We start from the raw sequence: 23858 nt of genomic DNA, 5'->3' as shown, positions 1-23858 counted from the left end.
CCCCCAGCTCCTCAACTCGCCTCACCTCCACGAGCAGCAGAGGAAGGAGAAGCAGAAAGCCACGTAAAGTAGAGGGGATGATGTCGTTGGTCACCAAGACCAACCTCCTCGACATCATCTGGAAACACAACAGGAGATTAAAAAGATAGAAACAGTTCGACAGATGCACTTGTTATAGTTACTTTGTGTTTATATCTGGGTAATTTGTCATTTTTTAATAAATTAATATGAAAACTTGATTGAGTTGTCTTTTGGATTTGACCCTCTTTTACATGCAATATGGTAATATACACGATATATATATACAAAGTATGTGGAATCTGGGTTTGGCGGATGCCAGGAAAACGCTACCTGCCCCAATGCATAGTGCCAACTGTAAAGTTTGGTGGAGGATTAATAGTGGTCTGGGGCTGTTTTTCATGGTTCAGGCTCCTTAGTTCCAGTGAAGGGAAGTGTTAACGCAACACCATACAATGAAATTCTATACAATTCTGTGCTTCCAACTTTGTGGCAACAGTTTGGAGAAAGCCCTTTCCTGTTTCAGCATGACAATGCCCCTGTGCACAAAGTAAGGTCCATGCAGAAATGGTTTGTCGAGATCGGTGTGGAAAAACTTGACTGGCCTGCACAGAGCCCTGACCTCAACCCCATTGAACACATTTGGGATGAATTGGAATGCTGACTGAGAGGCAGGCCTAATCGCCCAACATCAGTGCCCGACCTTCCGCATGCTCTTGTGGCTGAATGGAAGCAAGTCCCTGCAGCAATGTTACAACTTTTAGTGGAAAGCCTTCCCAGAAGAGTGGTGGGGACCAACTCCATATTAATGCACATGATTTTGGAATGAGATGTTCGACAAGCAGGTGTCCACATACCTTTGGTCATGTAGTGTAGTTGTGCATTTTGTTTAGATGTTGGATCTAGTCTCAAGCGTGGAAATACTGCCATCTACCTTTCAAACACAGGCTCTGCATTTATTTTATTTTGTTCTGCTGTGGACGGTGACGTAATTTGTGTCTAGCCAATAGCACACCACTGATAGGAGTTTGAAATCGACGCGGGGCAGACGTGGAAGAGATGTCAACCACTGAAATGGTAAACAAACTCTGTTTTGAGAAGTAGCTGGCAAATATAATTGTGAATATCCGAATTATATTAACGTTTCACGTTTAATAAGTAAACTGATCAGATTATCATTTTCAGCTTTCCAATGTGTTCTGGACAGTTAGCTAACGTTAGCTGGCTAACTTAGCTAGCTAAGCTAACGTCGTACACCAACTGAACGACCAAATACAACCGTATGCATTGTTGTCTAGCCAGCTCATGTCCGAATGATCAATTTCTTAATACAACTAACGTTAACTTTAAACTTTTTGCAGGGGAAGATGTGCACTTTCATTGATTTGTCTACAGATAACGTTGGTAACATTTTTCTTTTGGAATTGACGAAATATTTTAATATATTTATTATTATTTTTTAAATAAACTCAGCCATGTCTTTATATTCGATACAAGCGAAGAAGCACACCGCTTTTTATGACAATGTCTTGACATCAAGGGTTCCTGACACGAAAGACCAAAAAGCTGCAGGAGGAATGATCAAAGGGGACGATACGAAATTATTGACATTGGATAAAACCAAGGAGATAAACACGACCTATTTGAACTCTGCGCTGTCAAAAACCGGAGGCCAGAGGAATGGCACCCCCGGTCGAGGGCGTCTACAGAGGAAAACGGGTACGAACGGCGACAAAGTGATGAGTGAAAATACAATGGAAATCACTCAGAATACGACACCGGTACCCGAGAAAAGACTCACGTTGCAACGCAGAACCAGGACCGGTTCAATTGACAAAAGCGCAAGTAATGACACCAGCAAAGCAACAGAGAGCTCGAGACAACACTGGGTCAGTGGTACCGACTCTCATCATTCCAAAGTTCTCTCTGAATCAAACCCTCGAACGCCTGTTAGTGCAGTTGTATTGCGGTCATTCAGTCTGAGGGACAGCTCATCTAGAAGTAAATCAAGAGAAGCTGTTCATCTTTTAAACACTCCAGCTAAAGGAGTCAAACTATTTGCACCAAAACAGCCAGCAGCCCCGGGTAAAGTAGATGTGAAAAAACCAGAGGATCATACCAGAACTGTTTCAACACCCACAAAAAAGACTCCATTCGAGAAAATCACAGCAAAGAAGGATGCCTTTGAGAGGTTGGCTGGGAAAGAGATCCCAAAAATGGTGTCAGTAAAAACGGTGGGCCTAGAGAGGCCGAAGACGCACGCACAGGTGACTGTGGAAGCTGCGAAGCCTGTTGCAACTCCCCATACTAACAAGTTTCTGGTCAGTAGTCAAAGAGCAAACGTGACCTCCAACTTGCCAGGGCAGGTGAGAAAGTACTCAATCCATAGTGACCTGACCATGGCTAGGTCCTCGACTCCTGCGCCTACCTTCTCCACCGAGCTTTTGCTCCCACCCAGTGCGATGCTAAAGCACAAACAGGATACCCTGAAAATGGAGAACAGTGCCGTGACAGTTGCAGTCAGAATGAGGCCATTCAACACCAGGTATAAATATGTAGCATCTGCTTGTGATTAATTGTTCATAGAGCTGGCTGAACGCAATTTCAAACTACATTTCTATTGTTTGACATAAATATTGCTGTCTGTAAACTTGTATTCTACTAATTTGTTTCTACAGTTATCCATAAACAGTGATGTTAATAATGACAATGAAATATCTGCCTTTCATTCATATTCAGGGAGAAGACTGAGAAAGCATTGCAGGTGATCTTCATGGATAACCAGGAGACTCTTGTCCAACATCCAGACACCAAGCAGAGCTACTCCTTCACGCATGACTTCTCCTTCTGTTCCGTCGACAAAAGCGACCCCGGCTTTGCCAGCCAGCAGACAGTGTATGAAAAACTAGCAAAGCCACTTCTGGAGAGGGCCTTTGAGGGCTTCAACACCTGTCTGTTTGCATATGGCCAAACTGGATCTGGGAAGTCTTACACGTAAGACTCACTCTCACAACTTAAAGAAACACTCAAATCGTATAATGTATTGGTTTAATGCAAGGTTTCCCAAATTCGGTCCTGGGCCCCCACCTGGGTGCATGTTTTGGTTTTTGCCCTAGCACTACACAGCTGAATCAAAAAAAATCTAAGCTTGAAGATGAGTTTGTTATTTGAATCAGCCGTGTAGTGCTAGGGCAAAAACCAAAACGTGCACCCAGGGCTAAGATTAGGAAACCCTGGTCTAATGTAATGTTCCTTTGTGAAGCAAGCCTAGTAAACTGTGGTTGCATCCATATGTTCAATTGGACTATATGTTCTTCTGTTTTCTCTCCTGCAGTATGATGGGTGTTGGGGAAGAGGCAGGTGTAACACCAAGATTCTGCGAGGAGCTCTTCTCTAGGCTGTCTGTGGTTGATAATCCGGAGGTACCCTATTAGCTATTAATTCAGATAATATTCCTACCAAGTTGCACATATTGTTGACTCTGTTCAGTTATCATGCAATGCATTTTCATGTGGCTGATGTATTACAGGTGACATGTCATCTGGAGATGAGCTACTTTGAGGTGTACAATGAGAAAATCCATGACCTGCTCATTGCCAGGGATGAACAAAACCAAAAGAGGTGGCCTGTGAGTAGGACAAACTCCCTAAAGATAACCGATATGAATTGAAACATGACTTTTCAATCCTGCCATTTCTATTGAGTGGCCCTATGATCTGTGTTGTTTCTCAATGCCATTTTACATCAATGAGCTTAGTAATGACCAAATGCTCTGTTTTTGTAGTTAAGGGTGAGGGAACATCCAGTGAACGGGCCTTACGTAGCTGAGCTGACAACGTGAGCAAACGTACTCTTTTTCCATTTTTATCTCGTTAAATGTAATGATGGATTGCTAGTCTGATGGATTCACTCACTGACTATATGTTTGCTCACAGGAACGTGGTGAGCTCCTATGCGGACATTCAGGTAAGTTGCTTTGCAGACACAGTTTCTTAACACTGGGCCACGTTCAGTTGCCAAACATTTGTTGAACGTTGCAGATAGAAATGCCATTAATGGCCTCCCGAGTGGCGCAGTGGTTTAAGGCACTGGGTTCGAGTCCAGGCTCTGTCGCAGCCGGCCGCGACCGGGAGACCAATAGGGCGGCACACAATTGGCCCAGCGTCGTCCGGGCTAGGGGAGGGTTTGGCCGGCAGGGATGTCCATGTCCCATCGCGCACTAGCGACTCCTGTGGCGGGCCGGGCGCAGTGCACGCTGACACTGTCGCCAGGCGTACAGTGTTTCCTTTCGACACATTGGTGCGGCTGGCTTCCGGGTTAAGTGAGCCTTGTGTTCGTTTGTGTTTCGGAGGACACACTGCTCTCGACCTTCGCCTCTCCCGAGTCCGTACGGGAGTTGCAGCGATGAGACATGACTAACTACCAATTGGATACCACGAAATTGGGGAGAAAAAAGGGGTTAAAAAACTACAATAAATGCCATTAATAGAGCTGACCTGATCCCTTACTCTACATGACAGGAAGGCATGTCTGTCTACATGGCATATTTCTATCTGAACATTCCAAAACGTGTCCTGCTGAACCCGTCCATGATATGTAGCGAGCTCTTCTTACCACTTTTGAACACTGCTCAGTAAATGTGTGGTGAATACACACTCTTACCAGGGTTGGCTGGAGCTTGGGAACAAGCAGCGAGCCACTGCAGCCACGGGGATGAACGACAAGAGCTCCCGATCCCACTCCGTATTTACTCTGGTTATGACCCAGACCAAGGTGAACCTCCCCGCCCTGTCTCTTTGTTTGTGTGTGTGTGCTGTTAGCGTTACTTTGTGCATCTAAAACGCATATTATCCACACACTGATGACCAATTATTTGTTTCTTCTGATGAAGATCTGGGTCTGTTTGTCTTGTGTCCTTTGTGTTTGTGGTTCTTCGTGTTTCTGTTTTTATGCACATTTGTTTCATTTGTGTGTCGCGCTTCTTCTTTTCTGTTTGAATACACGCATACAGCTAACTGCCAAAATAAAGGAAACACCAACATAAAGGGTCTTAATAAGGCAACCACAATCCAAAACAGCTCCGAGGCACCTTGGCATAGATTCTACAAGTATCTGGAACTCTATTGGAAGGATACGACACCATTCTTCCACAAGAAATTCCATCATTTGATGTTTTGTGTTTGGAGGTGGAAAACACTCAGGCGCCGCTCCAGAGACTCCCATAAGTGTGCAATTGGGTTGAGATCTGGTGACTGAGACTTCCATGGCATATGGTTTACATAATTTTAATTCTCATGAAACCATTCAGTGACTGTTCTTGCCCTGTGGATGGAAGCATTGTCATCCTATGGGACCTTAGCCATGGTAGCTAAAATAATGGCCTGCCCAGCATTTTTATATATGACCCTAAGCATGATGGGATGTTAATTGCTTAATTAACACCTACTTTGTATCCGTCATTTACTCAAGTGTTTCCATTATTTTCTCAGTTACTTGTATGTTTCGTGCGTGTGTGACTGTTCTCCCTTTGTCTGTGTAGACTGAGTTTGTGGAGGGGGAAGAACATGACCACAGGATCACCAGCAGGATCAACCTGGTGGACTTGGCTGGCAGCGAGCGCTGCTCCACAGCCCAGACCAGCGGAGACCGCCTCAGGGTAAGCACTGGTAGTTGGACTTGATTTCTTCATCCCGCTCTCGCTGACTTCTTGTCCGACTCCCACCCGCTCCTGCAAGAACTGGTCCTGAACCCGAMGGCAGTCCAGCAAAWGTTTTTTTTAGGTGTAGCCTATGTGATGCAGCTCGCTTTGCAGCACCAGGCCCAGCAATTTTGCCACCCTAGGCAAGATCAAAATGTGCCACAATAGCCTGAGAAATGGGTTTAAATACTAGAGATTCTCACGTGGCCTATTTTATAGCGCAATACAGACAGCCTAATTTATCAGCCAATAGGCTAGAAGTAGTTTGAAAGAGCAAGGTTTGGGCGGAATAGGAGAGCGGACATTTGCACTTGACTCGATATACTTTTTGATTTACTTTTATGAGCGGGGCGATTTGCACACAGCAAAATAAATGTTATAAATATTTATTTCCAGTCAATGTCGGAGCCTAATTATAGCCTAGCTATCATATATTTAGGAAGTTAATTTCCTTGAATATACAGCTGTGGCCAAAAGTTTTGAGAATGACACAAATATACATTTGTATGATGGCAATTTGCATATATTCCAGAATGTTATGAAGAGTGATCAGATGAATTGCAATTAATTGCGAAGTCCCTCTTTGCCATGCAAATGAGCTGAATCCCCCAAAAACATTTCCACTGCATTTCAGCCCTGCCACAAAAGGCCCAGCTGACATCATGTCAGTGATTCTCTTGTTAACACAGGTGTGTGTTGACCAGGACAAGCCTGGAGATCACTCTGTCATGCTGATTGAGTTCGAATAACAGACTGGAAGCTTCAAAAGGAGGGTGGTGCTTGGAATCATTGTTCTTCCTCTGTCAACAGTGGTTACCTGCAAGGAAACACGTGCCGTCATCATTGCTTTGCACAAAAAGGGCTTCACAGGCAAGGATATTGCTGCTAGTAAGATTGCACCTAAATCAACCATTTATCGCATCATCAAGAACTTCAAGGAGAGCGGTTCAATTGTTGTGAAGAAGGCTTCAGGGCGCCCAAGAAAGTCCAGCAAGCGCCAGGACTGTCTCCTAAAGTTGATTCAGCTGCGGAATCGGGGCACCACCAGTACAGAGCTTGCTCAGGAATGGCAGCAGGCATGTGTGAGTGCATCTGCACGCACAGTGAGGCGAAGACTTTTGGAGGATGGCCTGGTGTCAAGAAGGGCAGCAAAGAAGCCACTTCTCTCCAGGAAAAACATCAGGAACAGACTGATATTCTGCAAAAGGTACAGGGATTGGACTGCTGAGGACTGGGGTAAAGTCATTTATTTTGATGAATCCCCTTTCCGATTGTTTGGGGCATCCGGAAAAAAGCTTGTCTGGAGAAGACAAGGTGAGTGCTACCATCATGCATGTGTCATGCCAACAGTAAAGCATCCTGAGACCATTCATGTGTGGGGTTGCTTCTCAGCCAAGGGAGTGGGCTCACTCACAATTTTGCCAAAGAACACAGCCATGAATAAAGAATGGTACCAACACATCCTCCGAGATCAACTTCTCCCAACCATCCAGGAACAGTTTGGTGACGAACAATGCCTTTTCCAGGATGATGGAGCACCTTGCCATAAGGCAAAAGTGATAACTAAGTGGCTCAGGGAACAACACATCGATATTTTGGATCCATGGCCAGGAAACTCCCCAGACCTTAATCCCATTGAGAACTTGTGGTCAATCCTCAAGAGGCGGGTGGACAAATAAACCCCCACAAATTCTGACAAACTCCAAGCATTGATTATGCAAGAATGGGCTGCCATCAGTCAGGGTGTGGCCCAGACGTTAATTGACAGCATGTCAGGGCGGATTGCAGAGGTCTTGAAAAAGAAGTGTCAACACTGCAAATATTGACTCTTTGCATCAACTTCATGTAATTGTCAATAAAAGCCTTTGACACTTATGAAATGCTTGTAATTATACTTCAATATTCCATAGTAACATCTGACAAATATCTAAAGACACTGAAGCAGCAAACTTTGTGGAAATTAATATTTGTGTCAATCTCAAAACTTTTGGCCACAACTGTACAACTAGGTTGTGCTTTTCCACCTATGCATAAAGCCTTCAGGCTATTTAATTGAGATGCACATGGGCCATAGGCGCAACAACGAGAGACGATTTGCAGGTATAGACAAATAAATGTGTTATCAATATTTATTTCCAGTCAATGTCGGAGCGTAAAATATAGCCTATCATATATTAGGAAGTGAATTTCCTCGGAAAGACATTTCCCACTATTTGTCATTTATTTTTTGCAAAGTTCAAAACCAGTCAAATTGGAGCCAAGCTGTTCTCTCTATCAAATCCATCCAGCCTAACTGTATCCTATTCTCCTGTATCCCAGGAGGGTGCCAGCATCAACAAGTCGCTGCTGACCCTGGGGAAGGTGATCTCTGCCTTGTCAGAGCAGGCCCAGACCAAGAGGAAGGTCTTCACCCCCTACAGGGACTCTGTGCTCACATGGTAAGAGAAACTTCAAGAGTTGAATGCTTGTTATACAAACAATTTGGATGGGTAAATTCCATTATAATCAAGTTTGAGAGATTGAAATGGAATCGACCCCCTACCTTGCCACTCCACAGTATTGTAAACTACAAACATATTTCATCAAGCTTTTGAAACTAATGAGAATGAGGAGATATTGAGATTTACACTCCTCAATAGAATACATTGGTACTATTTAACATTGATAAACTATGTGGGGAAAAGATAATGGTTTGTGTTGCTGGCAATGCCAGTACCTGTACAAGATATCCTTATGAAATTGCGAGAGGTTGGTAAAGTCAGAAGTTTGTGAAGTAAGTAGTTTTGTCGAGAGGTAAACTGAATGTCGTCCGTGTGTCCAGGCTGCTGAAGGAGAGCCTGGGTGGAAACTCCAAGACGGCCATGATCGCCACCCTGAGCCCGGCGGGCAGCAACGTGGAGGAGAGCCTGAGCACGCTGCGGTACGCCAAGCAGGCCCGCATGATCATCAACGTGGCCAAGGTCAACGAGGACACCAACGCCAAGCTCATAAGAGGTCAGCCTCGCTCTCCCTCGCCACGCCACCGCCCATCTCTCTGTCTTTCTCGCTCTCTTTTTCCTATCTATTCATCACCAGATTGAATTAGGTAGCCCGGCTCTAACCTTGGCTTCGGGACACATTTATACACTGTCACTTTACAGTAAAGTCAACTGTCATGCAGGTGTTATTGAAAGGAGATTGCTGCGCCACATTTGCAAATACTTTATTTGACCAGGGAAGGGGAAACAGTGCAGAGATTTTGAGACCATCTACCTTCTGTGGTTTATCACCATAGTATGTGTATTAAAGGGTAGGTTGCAAGAATACGTTGTCTTTTGACATCATACATGTGATTGTTATGAACAAAAGCTCATACAAAATGGCTCCTCACTTTTCTGTTTTAGTGGCAATTTAACAAACTATGTCGTGTGCATCTTTGTTTACAAGAGCTGAAAGCTGAGGTGGAGAAGCTGCGGGCTGCTCAAATGAGCTCTCAGGGCATCGAGCCGGAGAAAATTAACCTCTTCCAGCAGGAGATCTTAGCTCTGAAGAGCCAGCTAACCCAGCAGGAGAGGGAGATGGCCGAGGCCCACAGGTGACCACCATACAACCTCCACACACCTTAGGCACTAGTACCAGAGAGGGTCTGTGATCTAGGTAGCAAATTATGAAAATGGGTCCGAACAACTGTTTTAGTCTTGGTTTGTTACTTTAATCGGACTCCTTTACCTCTTGTCAGAGCGTGGAGAGAAAAGCTGGAGCAGGCAGAGAAACGCAAACGTGAGGAAACCAAAGAATTACAGGTCAGTTTTAGTTGGTTATAAGTGGAAAATGACCTGTAGCTTCATTACTAGGGTTGCAAAGGGAGGGTATATTACTCAAAACTGTTTAAGTTAACAGTAAAGTACCAGAACTTTGCTAACTTTCATGTTTTTATTTCAGCAGATGACTTCTTGTGGCTTTTTTGTGTACTTCTGATTATCACAGGTGTCTGTAATTATGTCTGGCCCTCTGTGGCCTTATCACATGTAAAGTAATTAAATAATAATGAAAAGGCTGTTATCCTAGATATAAACCAACTTAGTGAATACCATTGGTGTTTAATATGAGGGTTTCAGCAAGAAATATCCTTAAAATATTTTTAACACGTTTTATTTAAAAAATTGTCTATCGAAAAAATATTAGTTGTACATTTTTTCAAAGTCAATTCCTTCCTATATTTGTCTGCTTCCCTGTCTCCCTCTCAGAAAGCAGGCATCACGTTTAAGGTGGACAACCGGCTGCCCAACCTGGTAAACCTGAACGAGGACCCGCAGCTGTCGGAGATGCTGTTATACATGATTAAGGAGGGACAGACCAAGGTCGGCCAGCACAAGTCAGAGTCCACCCACGACATCCAGCTGTCTGGGGCCCTTATCGCAGACCACCACTGGTGAGGAGAACTGACCCACCTCTTCTTTGGTTTTAAGTAGCGTCTTTTAAAAAGGGGAAGCACCATTTTAAATAAAAAAATTAAATCGCCTTTATTTAACCAGGTAGGCCAGTTGAGAACAAGTTCTCATTTACAAGTGCGACCTGGCCAAGATAAAGCAAAGCAGTGCGACAAAAACAACAACACAGAGTTACACATGGGATAAACAAACATAGTCAATAACACAATAGAAAAATCTGTATACAGTGTGTGCAAATGAAGTAAGAAGGTAAGGCAATAAATAGGCCAATAGTGGCGAAGTAATTACAATTTAGCAATTTAAACTGGAGTGATAGATGTGCAGATGAGGATGTGCAAGTAGAAATACTGATGTGCAAAAGAGCAGAAAAACAAATATGGGGATGAGGTAGGTAGTTGGTTGGATGGGCTGGAAGGAAAGTCGGCCAAAGGGAGTTTTGGCTTTGGGGATGACCAGTGAAATATTTAATTATTTTTATTTCACCTTTTATTTAACCAGGTAGGCCAGTTGAGAACAAGTTCTCATTTACAACTGCAACCTGGCCAAGATAAAGCAAAGCACTGCGACAAAAACAACAGAGTTGTCTGTCCGTAGAATTTTTTTTTTCTTCTCCAGGTTATTTAATAGGAAAAACCTCTATTCCAGTGTCCTTTTGTTGTCATTCTTGTATGGTTTCAGTTGCGTTATGGCTAGAATTGACTAAACTGTGCCTTTCCAGTGTCATTTCCAATGTGAATGGTGAAATCAGCATCATCCCCATGGAAAACGCCAAGACCTTTGTCAACGGGAACCTGGTATCTGAGACCACTGTCCTGCATCATGTACGTATTGTGTACACACACACAATGAATAATAAAAAGCACAAGGCACAATATTAGAAACCTGAATGTGAGCTCAATCATGAATCACTCACGTTTATTTTATTTTATATATCTCTGTGGTTTCTAGGGTGACAGGGTGATCCTGGGCGGGGACCATTACTTCCGCTTCAACCACCCGGCAGAGGTGCAGTCTGGGAAACGCGTGTCATGCTGGACGGGCGACGGAGATGGCCATAAGGACTTTGAGTTTGCCAAAAATGAGCTGCTCTCCGCGCAAAGAGCGCAGTGAGTCAACCACAAGATTCAGAAACGATTGCGATAGGATTCCTGTCACACGTCAATGTGAATAACTGAAAGTCCCATGCGTACTGGGTGAAAATATTTTTAGATCACATCGATGATGCAATACTGCACTCGTTCGAAAACTTTTAATGCAACTAGGCGGCCATTTTGTTTCTATCTAGACTGGAAGAGGAGATCGAGGAGGCCAGGCTGAAGGCCAAAGAGGAGATGATGCAGGGGATCCAGGTGGCCAAAGAGATGGCCCAGAAGGAGCTGTCGGACCAGAAGACTCAGTATGAGAACAGGATCAAAGCCCTGGAGAGAGAACTGGTACGCCAACCATGGCTTTACGGACATGTAGGACTAATGTGTGAATGAAAACACTGACAAATCTCGGCCACTGCCTTCATGTTCACACCAGACCTTATGTAAAGTACCATGGTGTCTTCACTGTCTTGTATAAAGTGAGTGTTTTGGTGTAATGTCAGGGCTACTGAATTGACCAATGACCAGCTAAATCAAACGCACCACATATTTTTAAGTGTTGGCTACTTATTCGGCATAGTCACTTGGTGTAACATTTTGTAGTCATAGGGATACCACGGCAGGGTTTTTTCTGCATAGAAAAGTATTGGGTGGGCCGCTTAAGTGTTTTCTCGGTCCAACTCTTAAAATCTTTACATTTGTAATACATTTTCAAGAGGAGCACCTCAGAAATTTCCGGGTGGCGACCGCGCAATTGGCCACAAATACCGCCTAAGTCCCATTTTGATCCAGAAAAAACCCTGCAACGGTGTAACATTTTGTAGTCAGTCATTCAGTGTACTGTTTTGTAGTCATCTGCTCAAATTGCTGACAGATTTGAATGCGAATGTTAAAAAAAATCAGCAAAAACAATATAACATTTTATTGGTCACAAACACATGGTTAGCAGATGTTAATGCGAGCGTTGCGAAACGCTTGTTCTTCTAGTTCCGACAATGCGKTAATATCTAACAAGTAATCTAACAAATTCACAACTACCTTATACACACAATGTAAAGGGATGAATAAGAATATGTACATATAAATATATGGATGAGCGATGGCCGTGCAGCATAGGCGAGAGGCAGTAGATGGTATAGAATACAGTATATATACATATGAGATGAGGTAATATAATATGTAAACATTATTAAAGTGACAGTTTTCAGCAGGTACGAGTGGAGAGAATCAAAACCTTTTATTAAGTCCATTTATTAAAGTGGCCAGAGATTTGAGTCTGTATGTTGGCAACAGCCTCTCTGTTAGTGATGGCTGTTTAACAGTCTGATGGCCTTAAGATAGAAGCTGTTTTTCAGTCTCTCGGTCCCATCTTTGATGCACCTGTACTTACCTCGCCTTCTGGATGATTGTGGGGTGATCAGGCAGTGGCTCGGGTGGTTGTTGTCCTTGATKAACTTTTTGGCCTTTCTGTGACATCGGGTGCTGTAAGGCAGGTAGTTTGCCCCCAGTGATGCGTTGTGCAGACCGCACTACCCTCTGGAGAGCCTTGCGGTTGAGGGCGGTGCAGTTGCTGTACCAGGCGGTGATACAGCCCGACAGGATGCTCTCGATTGTGCATCTGTAAAAGTTTGTGAGGGTTTTAGGTGACAAGCCACCAGTGTYTGGATCCTTCTTTAATCCTTTTATGCTGTTTGAAAATACAATCTGCACAGGTTTCAGCTTTCTGTGGTGACATCACCATGCGGTAAATTGGTTAATAGACCATTAACTTTCAACAAATAACAGCTAGTTTTCAGTTTTCCCCACTCAGACGACTCCCAGACAGCCCTAGCAAAATTCTTGCTTGAGAGAGTTTTTTGCTAAAAAGCTATTTTTGCCCTCTTTTCATGGAAATCTATTACAGTAATGTACTTAATTGTTACACAGAAATGATTTGATATATTAAAACGACTACATTGGGCGTTTTTAAGACCTTTTACTCATTGACAATGGTGCTTTCCTTCCCCCAGGAGGAGGAGAGCGAAAGGAAGCGGTGTCAAGAGATGGACCAGCAGCGGGTGGTCTCCAAGATGGAGGAGCTGCAGGATGCCAAGGTGGAGCTGGAGCAGGAAGTGGACACGCACAAGACACGTCTCCGCCTCCACATGGAGGCCCAGGCCACACGGCAGGCCATGGCCGATCACGGTGTCCGACAGGCCAAGGTGGTGGAGGCCCTCGAGGCAGAGAAGAGGAAGATCGGCAAAGATCTTGAGGAGATGCAAAGGAAAGTGGCGCAGAAAGGAAGCCAGACTCTGAAAAATGGTAAACCATTGTTGGGAATTTTCATCTTCTGGGTTGTATTCACGAGGAAACGGACCGAAACTAGGATGGACTACCTGAACAATTGAAAAACTTAAATTTTCGTTGCAACAATGTGCACAAATGATTACAAACCAGGTGTGAAGTGTATGAATCAGAGATGAGATCGGACAACAATGTAAATACAGTAATAGGAAAGGTTTAACTAATAGCTAGCGCTGTGTTGTAAACATAAGTGTCGTTTCCATTACGTCACAGCATGGTTCTAGTGTTGTAGCTAGTTACAGTTCTGATGACCTGGCGTGTATTCATTAGTCCACACCATAGAAAACTGTAGAAAAACTTTTTGCAAAGGAAACGAGAGTTTCTATTGGACAAACTCGGGTACATCCCTCCCAGTTTTCGTTTTGTCCCTAGAAAATGCACTAATGCTCTGTGGTCTGTTGTCTTAAGTCCCTCCACAGTGGGACGCCATGAAGCTGTCTCTGATGATCGAGGAAGCCAACAAGATCAGTGGCAAACTCACGAAGAACACAGTTTTCAGCAGGTACGAGTGGAGAGAATCAAAATCTTTAGATTCCATTTTATATGAAATAGTCCTTTGTTTTGCTGCATATTGAGATCTTACTGTAGATCCATCTTATCAGGAAATGATCTCCCACTTGTTTTATTTCATTTATTTCACCTTTTATTTGGGCAGGGTGGGATCTCATTGAGTCCAAGGTCTCTTTCGTAAGAAGACCTTTTTAGATTAATCTCAATCTTCACTTTGTTTTTAGACACGAGGGGTCTGGGAAGGAGGGCAGAGGGGGAAAGGGAGAGCTGCAGGTCCAGGTGCAGAACACCAAACTGGGCATCTCCACCTTCTGGACTCTGGAGAAATTCCAGAGCAACCTGGCCGCCATGAGGGAACTCGACCAGGTCAGTAACATTTGAGTTATTCCTTGCTACTAATGCATATGTTGTCCATCTGTCCATCTGCTCAGTTAAACTGAGCAGTCATTTATTCTCCTTCCCCAGGGGGACAGCAGCGCCTGTAAAGATGACGACGTGTTTTACGACCCCAATGATGAGTGGGAGCAAGATATATCGGCTTCCTCAACCGCCTCCTCCTTCTCACGCAGAAGGTAATTTCTAATGTGCATCCCAAATGGAACCCTATTCTCTATATACAGTGGGGAGAACAAGTATTTGATACACTGCCGATTTTGCCGATTTTCCTACTTACAAAGCATGTAGAGGTCTGTAATTTCTATCATAGGTACACTTCAACGGTGAGAGACGGAATCTAAAACAAAAATCCAGAAAATCACATTGTATGATTTTTAAGTAGTTCATTTGCATTTTATTGCATGACATAAGTATTTGATACATCAGAAAAGCAGAACTTAATATTTGGTACAGAAACCTTTGTTTGCAATTAGAGATCATACGTTTCCTGTAGTTCTTGACCAGGTTTGCACACACTGCAGCAGGGATTTTGGCCCACTCCATACAGACCTTCTCCAGATCCTTCAGGTTTCGGGGCTGTCGCTGGGCAATACGGACTTCCAGCTCCCTCCAAAGATTTTCTATTGGGATCAGGTCTGGAGACTGGCTAGGCCACTCCAGGACCTTGAGATGCTTCTTACGGAGCCACTCTTTAGTTGCCCTGGCTGTGTGTTTCGGGTCGTTGTCATGCTGGAAGACCCAGCCACGACCCATCTTCAATGCTCTTACTGAGGGAAGGAGGTTGTTGGCCAAGATCTCGCGATACATGGCCCCATCCATCCTCCCCTCAATACGGTGCAGTTGTCCTGTCCCCTTTGCAGAAAAGCATCCCCAAATAATGATGTTTCCACCTCCATGCTTCACGGTTGGGATGGTGTTCTTGGGGTTGTACTCATCCTTCTTCTTCCCCCAAACACAGCGAGTGGAGTTTAGACCAAAAAGCTCTCTATTTTTGTCTCATCAGACCACATGACCTTCTCCCATTCCTCCTCTGGATCATCCAGATGGTCATTGGCAAACTTCAGACGGGCCTGGACATGCGCTGGCTTGAGCAGGGGGACCTTGCGTGCGCTGCAGGATTTTAATCCATGACGGCGTAGTGTGTTACTAATGGTTTTCTTTGAGACTGTGGTCCCAGCTCTCTTCAGGTCATTGACCAGGTCCTGCCGTGTAGTTCTGGGCTGATCCCTCACCTTCCTCATGATCATTGATGCCCCACGAGGTGAGATCTTGCATGGAGCCCCAGACCGAGGGTGATTGACCGTCATCTTGAACTTCTTCCATTTTCTAATAATTGCGCCAACAGTTGTTGCCTTCTCACCAAGCTGCTTGCCTATTGTCCTGTAGCCCATCCCAGCCTTGTGCAGGTCTACAATTTAACCCTGATGTCCTTACACAGCTCTCTGGTCTTGACCATTGTGGAGAGGTTGGAGTCTGTTTGATTGAGTGTGTGGACAGGTGTCTTTTATACAGGTAACGAGTTCAAACAGGTGCAGTTAATACAGGTAATGAGTGGAGAACAGGAGGGCTTCTTAAAGAAAAACTAACAGGTCTGTGAGAGCCGGAATTCTTACTGGTTGGTAGGTGATCAAATACTTATGTCATGCAATAAAATGCAAATTAATTACTTAAAAATCATACAATGTGATTTTCTGGATTTTTGTTTTAGATTCCGTCTCTCAGTTGAATTGTACCTATGATAAAAATTACCGACCTCTACATGCTTTGTAAGTAGGAAACCTGCAAAATCGGCAGTGTTATCAAATACTTGTTCTCCCCACTGTAGTACACTACTGTTGACCAGGCCCTATGGGGCTGTGGTCAACAATAGTGCACTATGTGTTAACTCGAAATGACACAACGACAAGGTTCCAGTTTAACAAAGTTTACTATACTATATGAACACACTACAAGTAGCCATCACACTCAAGGCTAGGTCCATCAACGACCAGACTTCCTGCGCATGCGCACTCTTGACTGAGTGATAGCCCCGTAATAACAGAAATATAGGGATACTTAAAACATGAACTTAACACTATGTACAGAATAGGGTGCCATTTTGGGACACAAACCTAGTCTCTACTCTTCATTCTCTCTATCCTCCTCAATTGAACTCAAACGCATGCAAAAATGTGTCAGAACTAAGTTGAATATGATGAATGTGGAAAACCGTGTTTTTGAGCTCACTTGAGAGTGAACATAGAAAACTATCATTCGTTGAACATATGGAACATGTTGGGTATTTTCTTCTACGGCGCTTGTATTGATATTTCCACTCTGTTGATTTACTACTTGGCACATCCTGGAAGTCAATGTGTCATTTTTCTTCACCTCAGTGTGAAATAACCACACAGAAACATTTCCCAAATTTTCCCCCTCATGGCAACTTTTTCCCCCACGCTATTTTTCTTGTTGGCTATGTTTATGGGCCTGGTGGTGCCTGCGGTGAAGGAGAGGAGGCCAAAGGAAACATGGAAACCATCTCGGTCTCTCGCTACTCACTCTCACCTGAATCGTCTGGAGTCTACCCTGAACCCACTAGCAGCCACAGCTAGTGCCCTGTTTATCTCTGTCGGTCTGGCTGTGTGTGTCTCGGTCTCCCGTAGCCCTGCTTTTCCCTACGTGTTCACTCCCCGTCATGGATTTTAAAAGCTTTGGATTTTCTGTAAGCCTTAGCTGGAGGGAGTTCACCATTGACGGGAGTGTACAAGTGTGGGAAATCGGGACGCTGCCTGAGAGAACACTCACATTCTGCCGACAATGTTTGGCTCTCAATTATTGGAAATGGCCTCTCTTCTCCTCTGCTCCCGTCTCCTCTCCTTCATCTGCACTGATATGATAACATAGGATAGGTGAATGAAATGTAGCTAGTGCGTGGTGCCTATCAGACATGAATTTGCTTTCACATCAGTGGAAGTTGATGAGGCAATGCTGTTTTAGACTGTTGTGATCCATTCCAAGACACATTAGWAATGTGTGTTTTTTGTTGTTGGTTCCCCCATCATTATAGGAGCAGAAGCCTGTTGAAGAGCAGGAGGATTTCAGGGCGTCTCTACGAAATCCGAGTGCACCCTATTCAAAGCCTTAACAGTAACACCTCACAGTCCTCTGGTATGTGTGTTGTGTTGTGCGGTCCTGTGTGTGTGTAAGACAGTGAAGAACTTTTAATTTCTTTGCCAGGCTACTGCATATAGAAATGAAAGAATGGTACAACATTAGGTGTAAAAAAATATTAAAAATACAGTGCCATGCAAAAGTTTTCATCCCCCTTGGCGTTTTTCCTATTTTGTTGCTTTACAACCTGTAATTTAAATGGATTTTATGAAATGGACATACACAAAATAGTCCAAATTGGCGAAGTGAAAAAATAAATAAAATAACTTCTTTAAAAAAAAATATAAAAAACGGAAAAGTGGTGCGTGCATATGTATTCACCCTTTGCTATGAAGCCCCTAAATAAGATCTGGTGCAACCAATTACCTTCAGAAGTCACATAATTAGTTAAATTGCTCACAGGTGGACTTTATTTGATCTGTCACATGATCTCAGTATATATACACCTGTTCTGAAAGGCCCCAGTCTGCAACACCATTAAGCAAGGGCTACCACCAAGCAAGTGGCACCATGAAGACCAAGGAGCTCTCCAAACAGGTCAGGGACAAAGTTGTGGAGAAGTACAGATCAGGGTTGGGTTATAAAAAATATCTGAAACTTGGAACATCCCACTGAGCACCATTTAAAGAATATGGCACCACAACAAACCTGCCAAGAGAGGGCCACCCACCAAAACTCACGGACCAGGCAAGGAGGGCATTAATTAGAGAGGCAACAAAGAGACCAAAGATAACCCTGAAGGAGCTGCAACGCTCCACAGCCGAGATCCGAGTATCTGTCCATAGGACCACTTTAAGCCGTACATTCCACAGAGCTGGGCTTTACAGAAGAGTGTCCAGAAAAAAGCTATTGCTTAAAGAAAACAATAAGCAAACACGTTTGGTGTTTGCCAAAAGGCATGTGGGAGGCTCCCCAAACATATGGAAGAAGGTACTCTGGTCAGATGAGACTTAAATTGAGCTTTTTGGCCATCAAGGAAAACACTATGTCTGGGGCAAACCCAACACCTCTCATCACCCCGAGAACATCATCCTCACCGTGAAGTATGGTGGTGGTAGCATCATGCTCTGGGGATGTTTTTCATCGGCAGGGACTGGGAAACAGGTCAGATTTGAAGGAATGATGGATGGCGCTAAATACAGGGAAATTCTTGAGGGAAACCTGTTTCAATCTTCCAGAGATTTGAGACTGGGATGGAGATTCACCTTCCAGCAGGACAATGACCATAAGCATACTGCTAAAGCAACACTCGAGTGGTTTAAGGGGAAACATTTAATTGTCTTGGAATGGCCTAGTCAAAGCCCAGTCCTCAATCCAATTGAGAATCTGTGGTATGACTTAAAGATTGCTGTACACCAGCGGAACCCATCCAACTTGAAGGAGCTGGAGCAGTTTTGCCTTGAAGAATGGGCAAAAATCCCAGTGGCTAGATGTGCCAAGCTTATAGAGACATACCCCAAGAGACTTGCAGCTGTAATTGCTGCAAAAGGTGGCTCTACAAAGTATTGACTTTGGGGGGGTGAACAGTTATGCATGCTCAAGTTTTCTGTTTTTTTTGGTCTTATTTCTTGTTTGTTTCACAATAAAAACATATTTTGCATCTTCAAAGTGGTATGTGTGTTGTGTAAATCAAATGATACAACCTGGAATTAAAATCGATATTTGGTGGTTTGTAAGGCAACAAAATAGGAAAAATGCCAAGGGGGTTGAATACTTTCGCAAGCCACTGTAGGCCTACAGTTCTAGCTCTCGTAGTCCACGTGGAGTTTCCTTCATATTTCACGTAATTATTTTGGCCAACTTGTCTGTCTCTGTTCCAGGTCTGATGGGTGTGGCCAAACCGCCCTCGCTGCACCCCAGCTCATTAGGTTCCACCCTGCCGGGGATCTGCAAACATTTGATTGGCCAGATGGTGGGCCAGCTACGCTGGTGTCACAGCTACGAGGAGAGCATTGCAGACAGGCTGAGCTCTGACCTCTACTGTGTGTACACAGCCGTGACGACCATCTCCGGCCTGTACGATGGCCTGGACGATGACTGTCAGGAGAGTGGTAAGTCTGCATCTCAAAATTCACAATGTTCCATGCTTCAATGTTCCATGGCTCAGTAGGTTATGTGCTTGCAACACCAGGGGCCGGTTGCACCAGGTGACTGTAAGTGGGTTGTACATCTATGTCCAATGTAAAATGTGCTCTACGCTGGACCTAAATATTACACCTGTTGCACCACCTGGGCGTAAACCCTAATACGAGCTACACCTAGGCGTAGATTCTACACCTCGTAGGGAGCAGGCGTGTGGTGTTAAATTGAAATCTTCATCATGATATGCACAGAAAATAATAGCAATCTATATTTTCGAAAGGACGCAAGTCTCGTGTTCATATTTCACAATCTCCGTGGGCTTTTTGAGTTGCCTAAGCACGAGTCATTAGCAAAATAATACACTTGATTTATGCTACATTATAGCATGCCGAATGTGTCTGCTCAGATATTAGCAAACTAATAGAGGAGCTGCCTCCTCCACTTATTTGCCCAGCCAGAGATCAAATAACCAGACAGAGATTCGGTGAATCAAAATTACATTGATTAAAAGACGAGGGCTTTTAGTCGGGGATATAGCCTGGGCTACTATGTGAATGAAGAGAGAAATTATCACACCTTATATGCTAGTACATTCTATAACATTCTTGCAAAATGTTCTGATAACAATGTTAGACAAACGAACTAGACGAGTCTCCAGGCTTGTTTCAAAGCAGCGCTATAACGCTGTCCCAATCATAGCGGTGCTGAAATTATAGTTGACCACACACGGCTATTGCTTCAGTAGAATGGCGCCGGAGAGGATGGCTGTTTTATGTGCTCCTAACCAACTGTGCCATTTTGTTAGTTTTTTGTATTGTTTGTAACTTATTTTGTACATAATGTTGCTGCTACCATCTCTTATGACCGAAAATAACTTCTGGACATCAGAACAGCGATTACTCACCTCAAACTGGAAGAAGCTTTTTCCTTTAACGAGTCCGATGCGAAGGATATACTGCTTTCTCGTGAACAGGCCCAAATCCCTGTAATTTGTGTGAAGAAAAGACGGAAAAAAGTGGGCGGGGGTCGGGCTGCCTTCTGAGAATTCGTAGGCGAGTGAGTAAACCCCCACTGCCATCCTTTCTATTGGCCAACGTGCAATCATTGGAAAATAAAATTGATGACCTACGATCAAGATTATCCTACCGACGGGACATTAAAAACTGTAATATCTTATGTTTCACTGAGTCGGCGCAGAGAAAATGGAGCTGGCGGGATTTTCCATGCACCGGCAGGACAGAGAAGCTACGTCTGGTAAGACAAGGGGTGGGGGTGTGTCTACTTGTCAATAACAGCTGGTGCGCGATGTTTAATATTAAAGAAGTCTCGAGTACCTTATGATAAGCTGTAGACCACACTATCTACCAAGAGTTCTCATCTATATTATTCGTAGCCATCTATTTACCACCACAAACCGATGCTGGCACTAAGACCGCACTCAACCAACTGTATAAGGCCATAAGCAAACAAGAAAATGCTCATCCAGAAGCGGTGCTCCTAGTGGCCGGGGACTTTAACGCAGGCAAACAAATCAGAGGAACCAGAGGGGGAAAAATACTCTAGACCCCCTTTACTCCACACACAGAGATGCATACAAGCTCTACCCCGCCCTCCATTTGGCAAGTCTTACCATAATTCTATCCTCCTGATTCCTGCTTACAAGCAAAAACTAAACCAGGAGTACCAGTGACTCCGTCAATACGGAAGTGGTCAGATGACGTGGATGCTACGCTACAGGACTGGTTTCCTAGCACAGACTGGAATATGTTCCGGAATTCATCCAATGGCATTGAGGAGTATATTCTACCTCAGTCATTGTCTTCATCTATAAGTGCATCGACGACGTCGTCCCCTCAGTGACCGTACCAGAAGCTATGGAGTACAGGCAACATCCGCATCGAGCTAAAGGCTAGAGCTGCCGCTTTCAAGGAGCGGGACACTAATCCGGACACTTATAAGAAATCCAGCTATGCACTCAGAAAAACCATCAAACAAGCAAAGCGTCAATACAGGATTAAGAATCCTACTACACTGGCTCTGACACTCCACGGATGTGTCAGGGCTTGAAAACTATTATGTACTACAAAGGGAAACCCAGACACGAGCTGCCCAGTGAGGCRAGCCTGCCAGACAAGCTAAATGCTCGCTTCGAGGCAAGCATCACTGAAGCATGCATGAGAGCACCAGCTGTTCTGGATGACTGTGTGATAATGCTCTCGGTAGCTGATGTGGGCAAGACCTTTATATTTACAAAGCCTCTGGGCCAGACGGATTACCAGAACATGTACTCAAAGCATGCGCGGACTAACTGGCAAGTGTCTTCACTGACATTTTCAAACCCTGCCCTAGACCCACTCCACCGGAGCGCCAAGTCTACGACCAAAAGGCTCCTTAACAGCTTCTACCCCCAAGCCATAAGACTGCTGAACAGTTAATCAAATGGCCACCGGACTATTTACGTTGACCTCCCCCATTTGTTTTGTACACTGCTGCTACTCGCTGTTTATTATCTATGCATAGTTACTTCACCCCTAGCTGGACTAACCTGTACCCCCGCACATTGACTCTACCGGTACCCCCTGGATATAGCCTTGTTATTTTATTGTTATTTTTTATWATTTTTTACTTTAGTTTATTTGGTAAATATTTTAACTCTTTCTTGGAACAGCACTGTTGGTTAAGGGCTTGTAAGTAAGCGTTTCACGGTAAGGTTGTATACACTTGTTGTATTCGGCTCGTGACATATATAGTTTAATTTGAAAGTATTTAAAACGTTTGGATAACTAAGAGTTTCATTAAGCAACAATATGATAAATTACTTCAATTGCATTTGCTTACTTTATTCCAATATTTTGGTCATTCATTTCCACAGTAATTATTGATTGATCCATCCAGTTGTGGTTAAGAAAACGTGCATGCGTAGTGCTGGGCTTTGCAAAGTGATGGAACATGCCTTGGAAGTTTGTATGGTAAGGATGGTAACACCCTAGTAACGGGCGCTGCCTAGCAACCATCAAATCTCATGAACGCGCATTGCTTACGCCGGACTTAGCTATGACTAGTCTTATTTTTGGTTGGTGCAATAGATGTAAATTCTGATCTCAAAGTCGGAAGCGCAACGCCCGACCAAGCATGTAAGACCAACTTTTTTATGCCCAACTGGTGCAACCGTCCCCAGGGTTTTAGGTTAAAGTATATCTCACTGTCAATGTTGAGAGTACTGTAAGTTTCTCTTCCATTAATCATGAATGTGACCCTGGTCTTATACACCTATAGTAAAGTCTTTGTCAGTGCTTGGCTCTCCAGAAATAGCAGGTTTAAGCCTTCAGAAATTATTCACACCTCTTGACTTTTCAGAAACATTTTGTTACAAAGTGGGATTAAAATGAATTAATTTGTCAACGATCTACACAAAATACTCAGTCAAAGTGGAAGAGAAATTATAACATTTGTAAAAAATGTATGAAAAATAAAACTCTTCATTAGATAAGTATTCAAACCCCTGAGTCAATACATGTTAGAATCACCTTTGGCAGCAATTACAGCTGTGAGTCTTTCTGGGTAAGTCTCTAAGAGCTTTGCACTCCTGGATTGTACAATATTTACACATTCTTCTTAAATAAAAATTATTCAAGCAGCATACCACCCTGCAACCCACTACTGGCTTGCTTCTGAAACTAAGCAGGGTTGCTCCTGGTCAGTCCCTGGATGGGAGACCAGATGCTGCTGGAAGTGGTGGGCCAGCAGGAGGCACCCTTTCCTCTGGTCTAACAAAAATATCCCAATGCCTCAGGGCAGTGATTGGGGACATTGCCCTGTGTAGGGTGACGTCTTTCGGATGGGCCATCTAATCATCCCCCCCTCCTCTCCCCTGTAACTTTTCCCCAGGCCATGGCTGTAAATGAGAATGTGTTCTCAGTCAACTTTCCTGGTAAAATAAGGGTTATTAAAATAAAAAACCTCCGTGGTTGTTGATCATTGCTAGSCAGCCATTTTCAAGTCTTGCCATAGATTTTCAAGACGATTTTTAAGTCAACTGTAACTAGGTCACTCGGGACCATTCAATGTCGACTTGGTAAGCAACTCCAGTGTATATGCACTAGTTGGGCCTTGTTTTTTTTAGGTTATTGTCCTGCTGAA

The 23858-nt window shown here is 43.9% G+C and overlaps 1 protein-coding gene across 1 annotated transcript in view; it reads left to right on the top strand.

The window, feature by feature from the left end:
* Window positions 1–1044: 1044 nt before the first annotated feature.
* The window catches only part of kif14 (kinesin family member 14), a 44754-nt gene continuing 21940 nt past the window's right edge, over window positions 1045–23858 (top strand). Inside the window, exons 1-23 of the mRNA XM_024004410.2 lie at window positions 1045–1095; window positions 1380–2563; window positions 2758–3012; window positions 3353–3440; window positions 3548–3646; window positions 3803–3855; window positions 3954–3984; window positions 4684–4791; window positions 5558–5674; window positions 8036–8154; window positions 8538–8710; window positions 9143–9290; window positions 9435–9498; window positions 9943–10127; window positions 10865–10967; window positions 11095–11252; window positions 11432–11579; window positions 13244–13535; window positions 13986–14079; window positions 14312–14453; window positions 14553–14659; window positions 17533–17633; window positions 19457–19687. Coding sequence (XP_023860178.1) covers window positions 1494–2563; window positions 2758–3012; window positions 3353–3440; window positions 3548–3646; window positions 3803–3855; window positions 3954–3984; window positions 4684–4791; window positions 5558–5674; window positions 8036–8154; window positions 8538–8710; window positions 9143–9290; window positions 9435–9498; window positions 9943–10127; window positions 10865–10967; window positions 11095–11252; window positions 11432–11579; window positions 13244–13535; window positions 13986–14079; window positions 14312–14453; window positions 14553–14659; window positions 17533–17633; window positions 19457–19687 — 3886 coding nt within the window. The 5' untranslated portion in view covers window positions 1045–1095; window positions 1380–1493. The remainder of the gene's footprint in view (window positions 1096–1379; window positions 2564–2757; window positions 3013–3352; window positions 3441–3547; window positions 3647–3802; window positions 3856–3953; window positions 3985–4683; window positions 4792–5557; window positions 5675–8035; window positions 8155–8537; window positions 8711–9142; window positions 9291–9434; window positions 9499–9942; window positions 10128–10864; window positions 10968–11094; window positions 11253–11431; window positions 11580–13243; window positions 13536–13985; window positions 14080–14311; window positions 14454–14552; window positions 14660–17532; window positions 17634–19456; window positions 19688–23858) is intronic.

The sequence above is a fragment of the Salvelinus sp. IW2-2015 genome, linkage group LG16, assembly GCF_002910315.2.
Source record: "Salvelinus sp. IW2-2015 linkage group LG16, ASM291031v2, whole genome shotgun sequence".
NCBI classification, from domain to species: domain Eukaryota; kingdom Metazoa; phylum Chordata; class Actinopteri; order Salmoniformes; family Salmonidae; genus Salvelinus; species Salvelinus sp. IW2-2015.
Note: the sequence above shows the minus strand (reverse complement) of the source record. Positions and strands in the feature narration are given on the sequence as shown.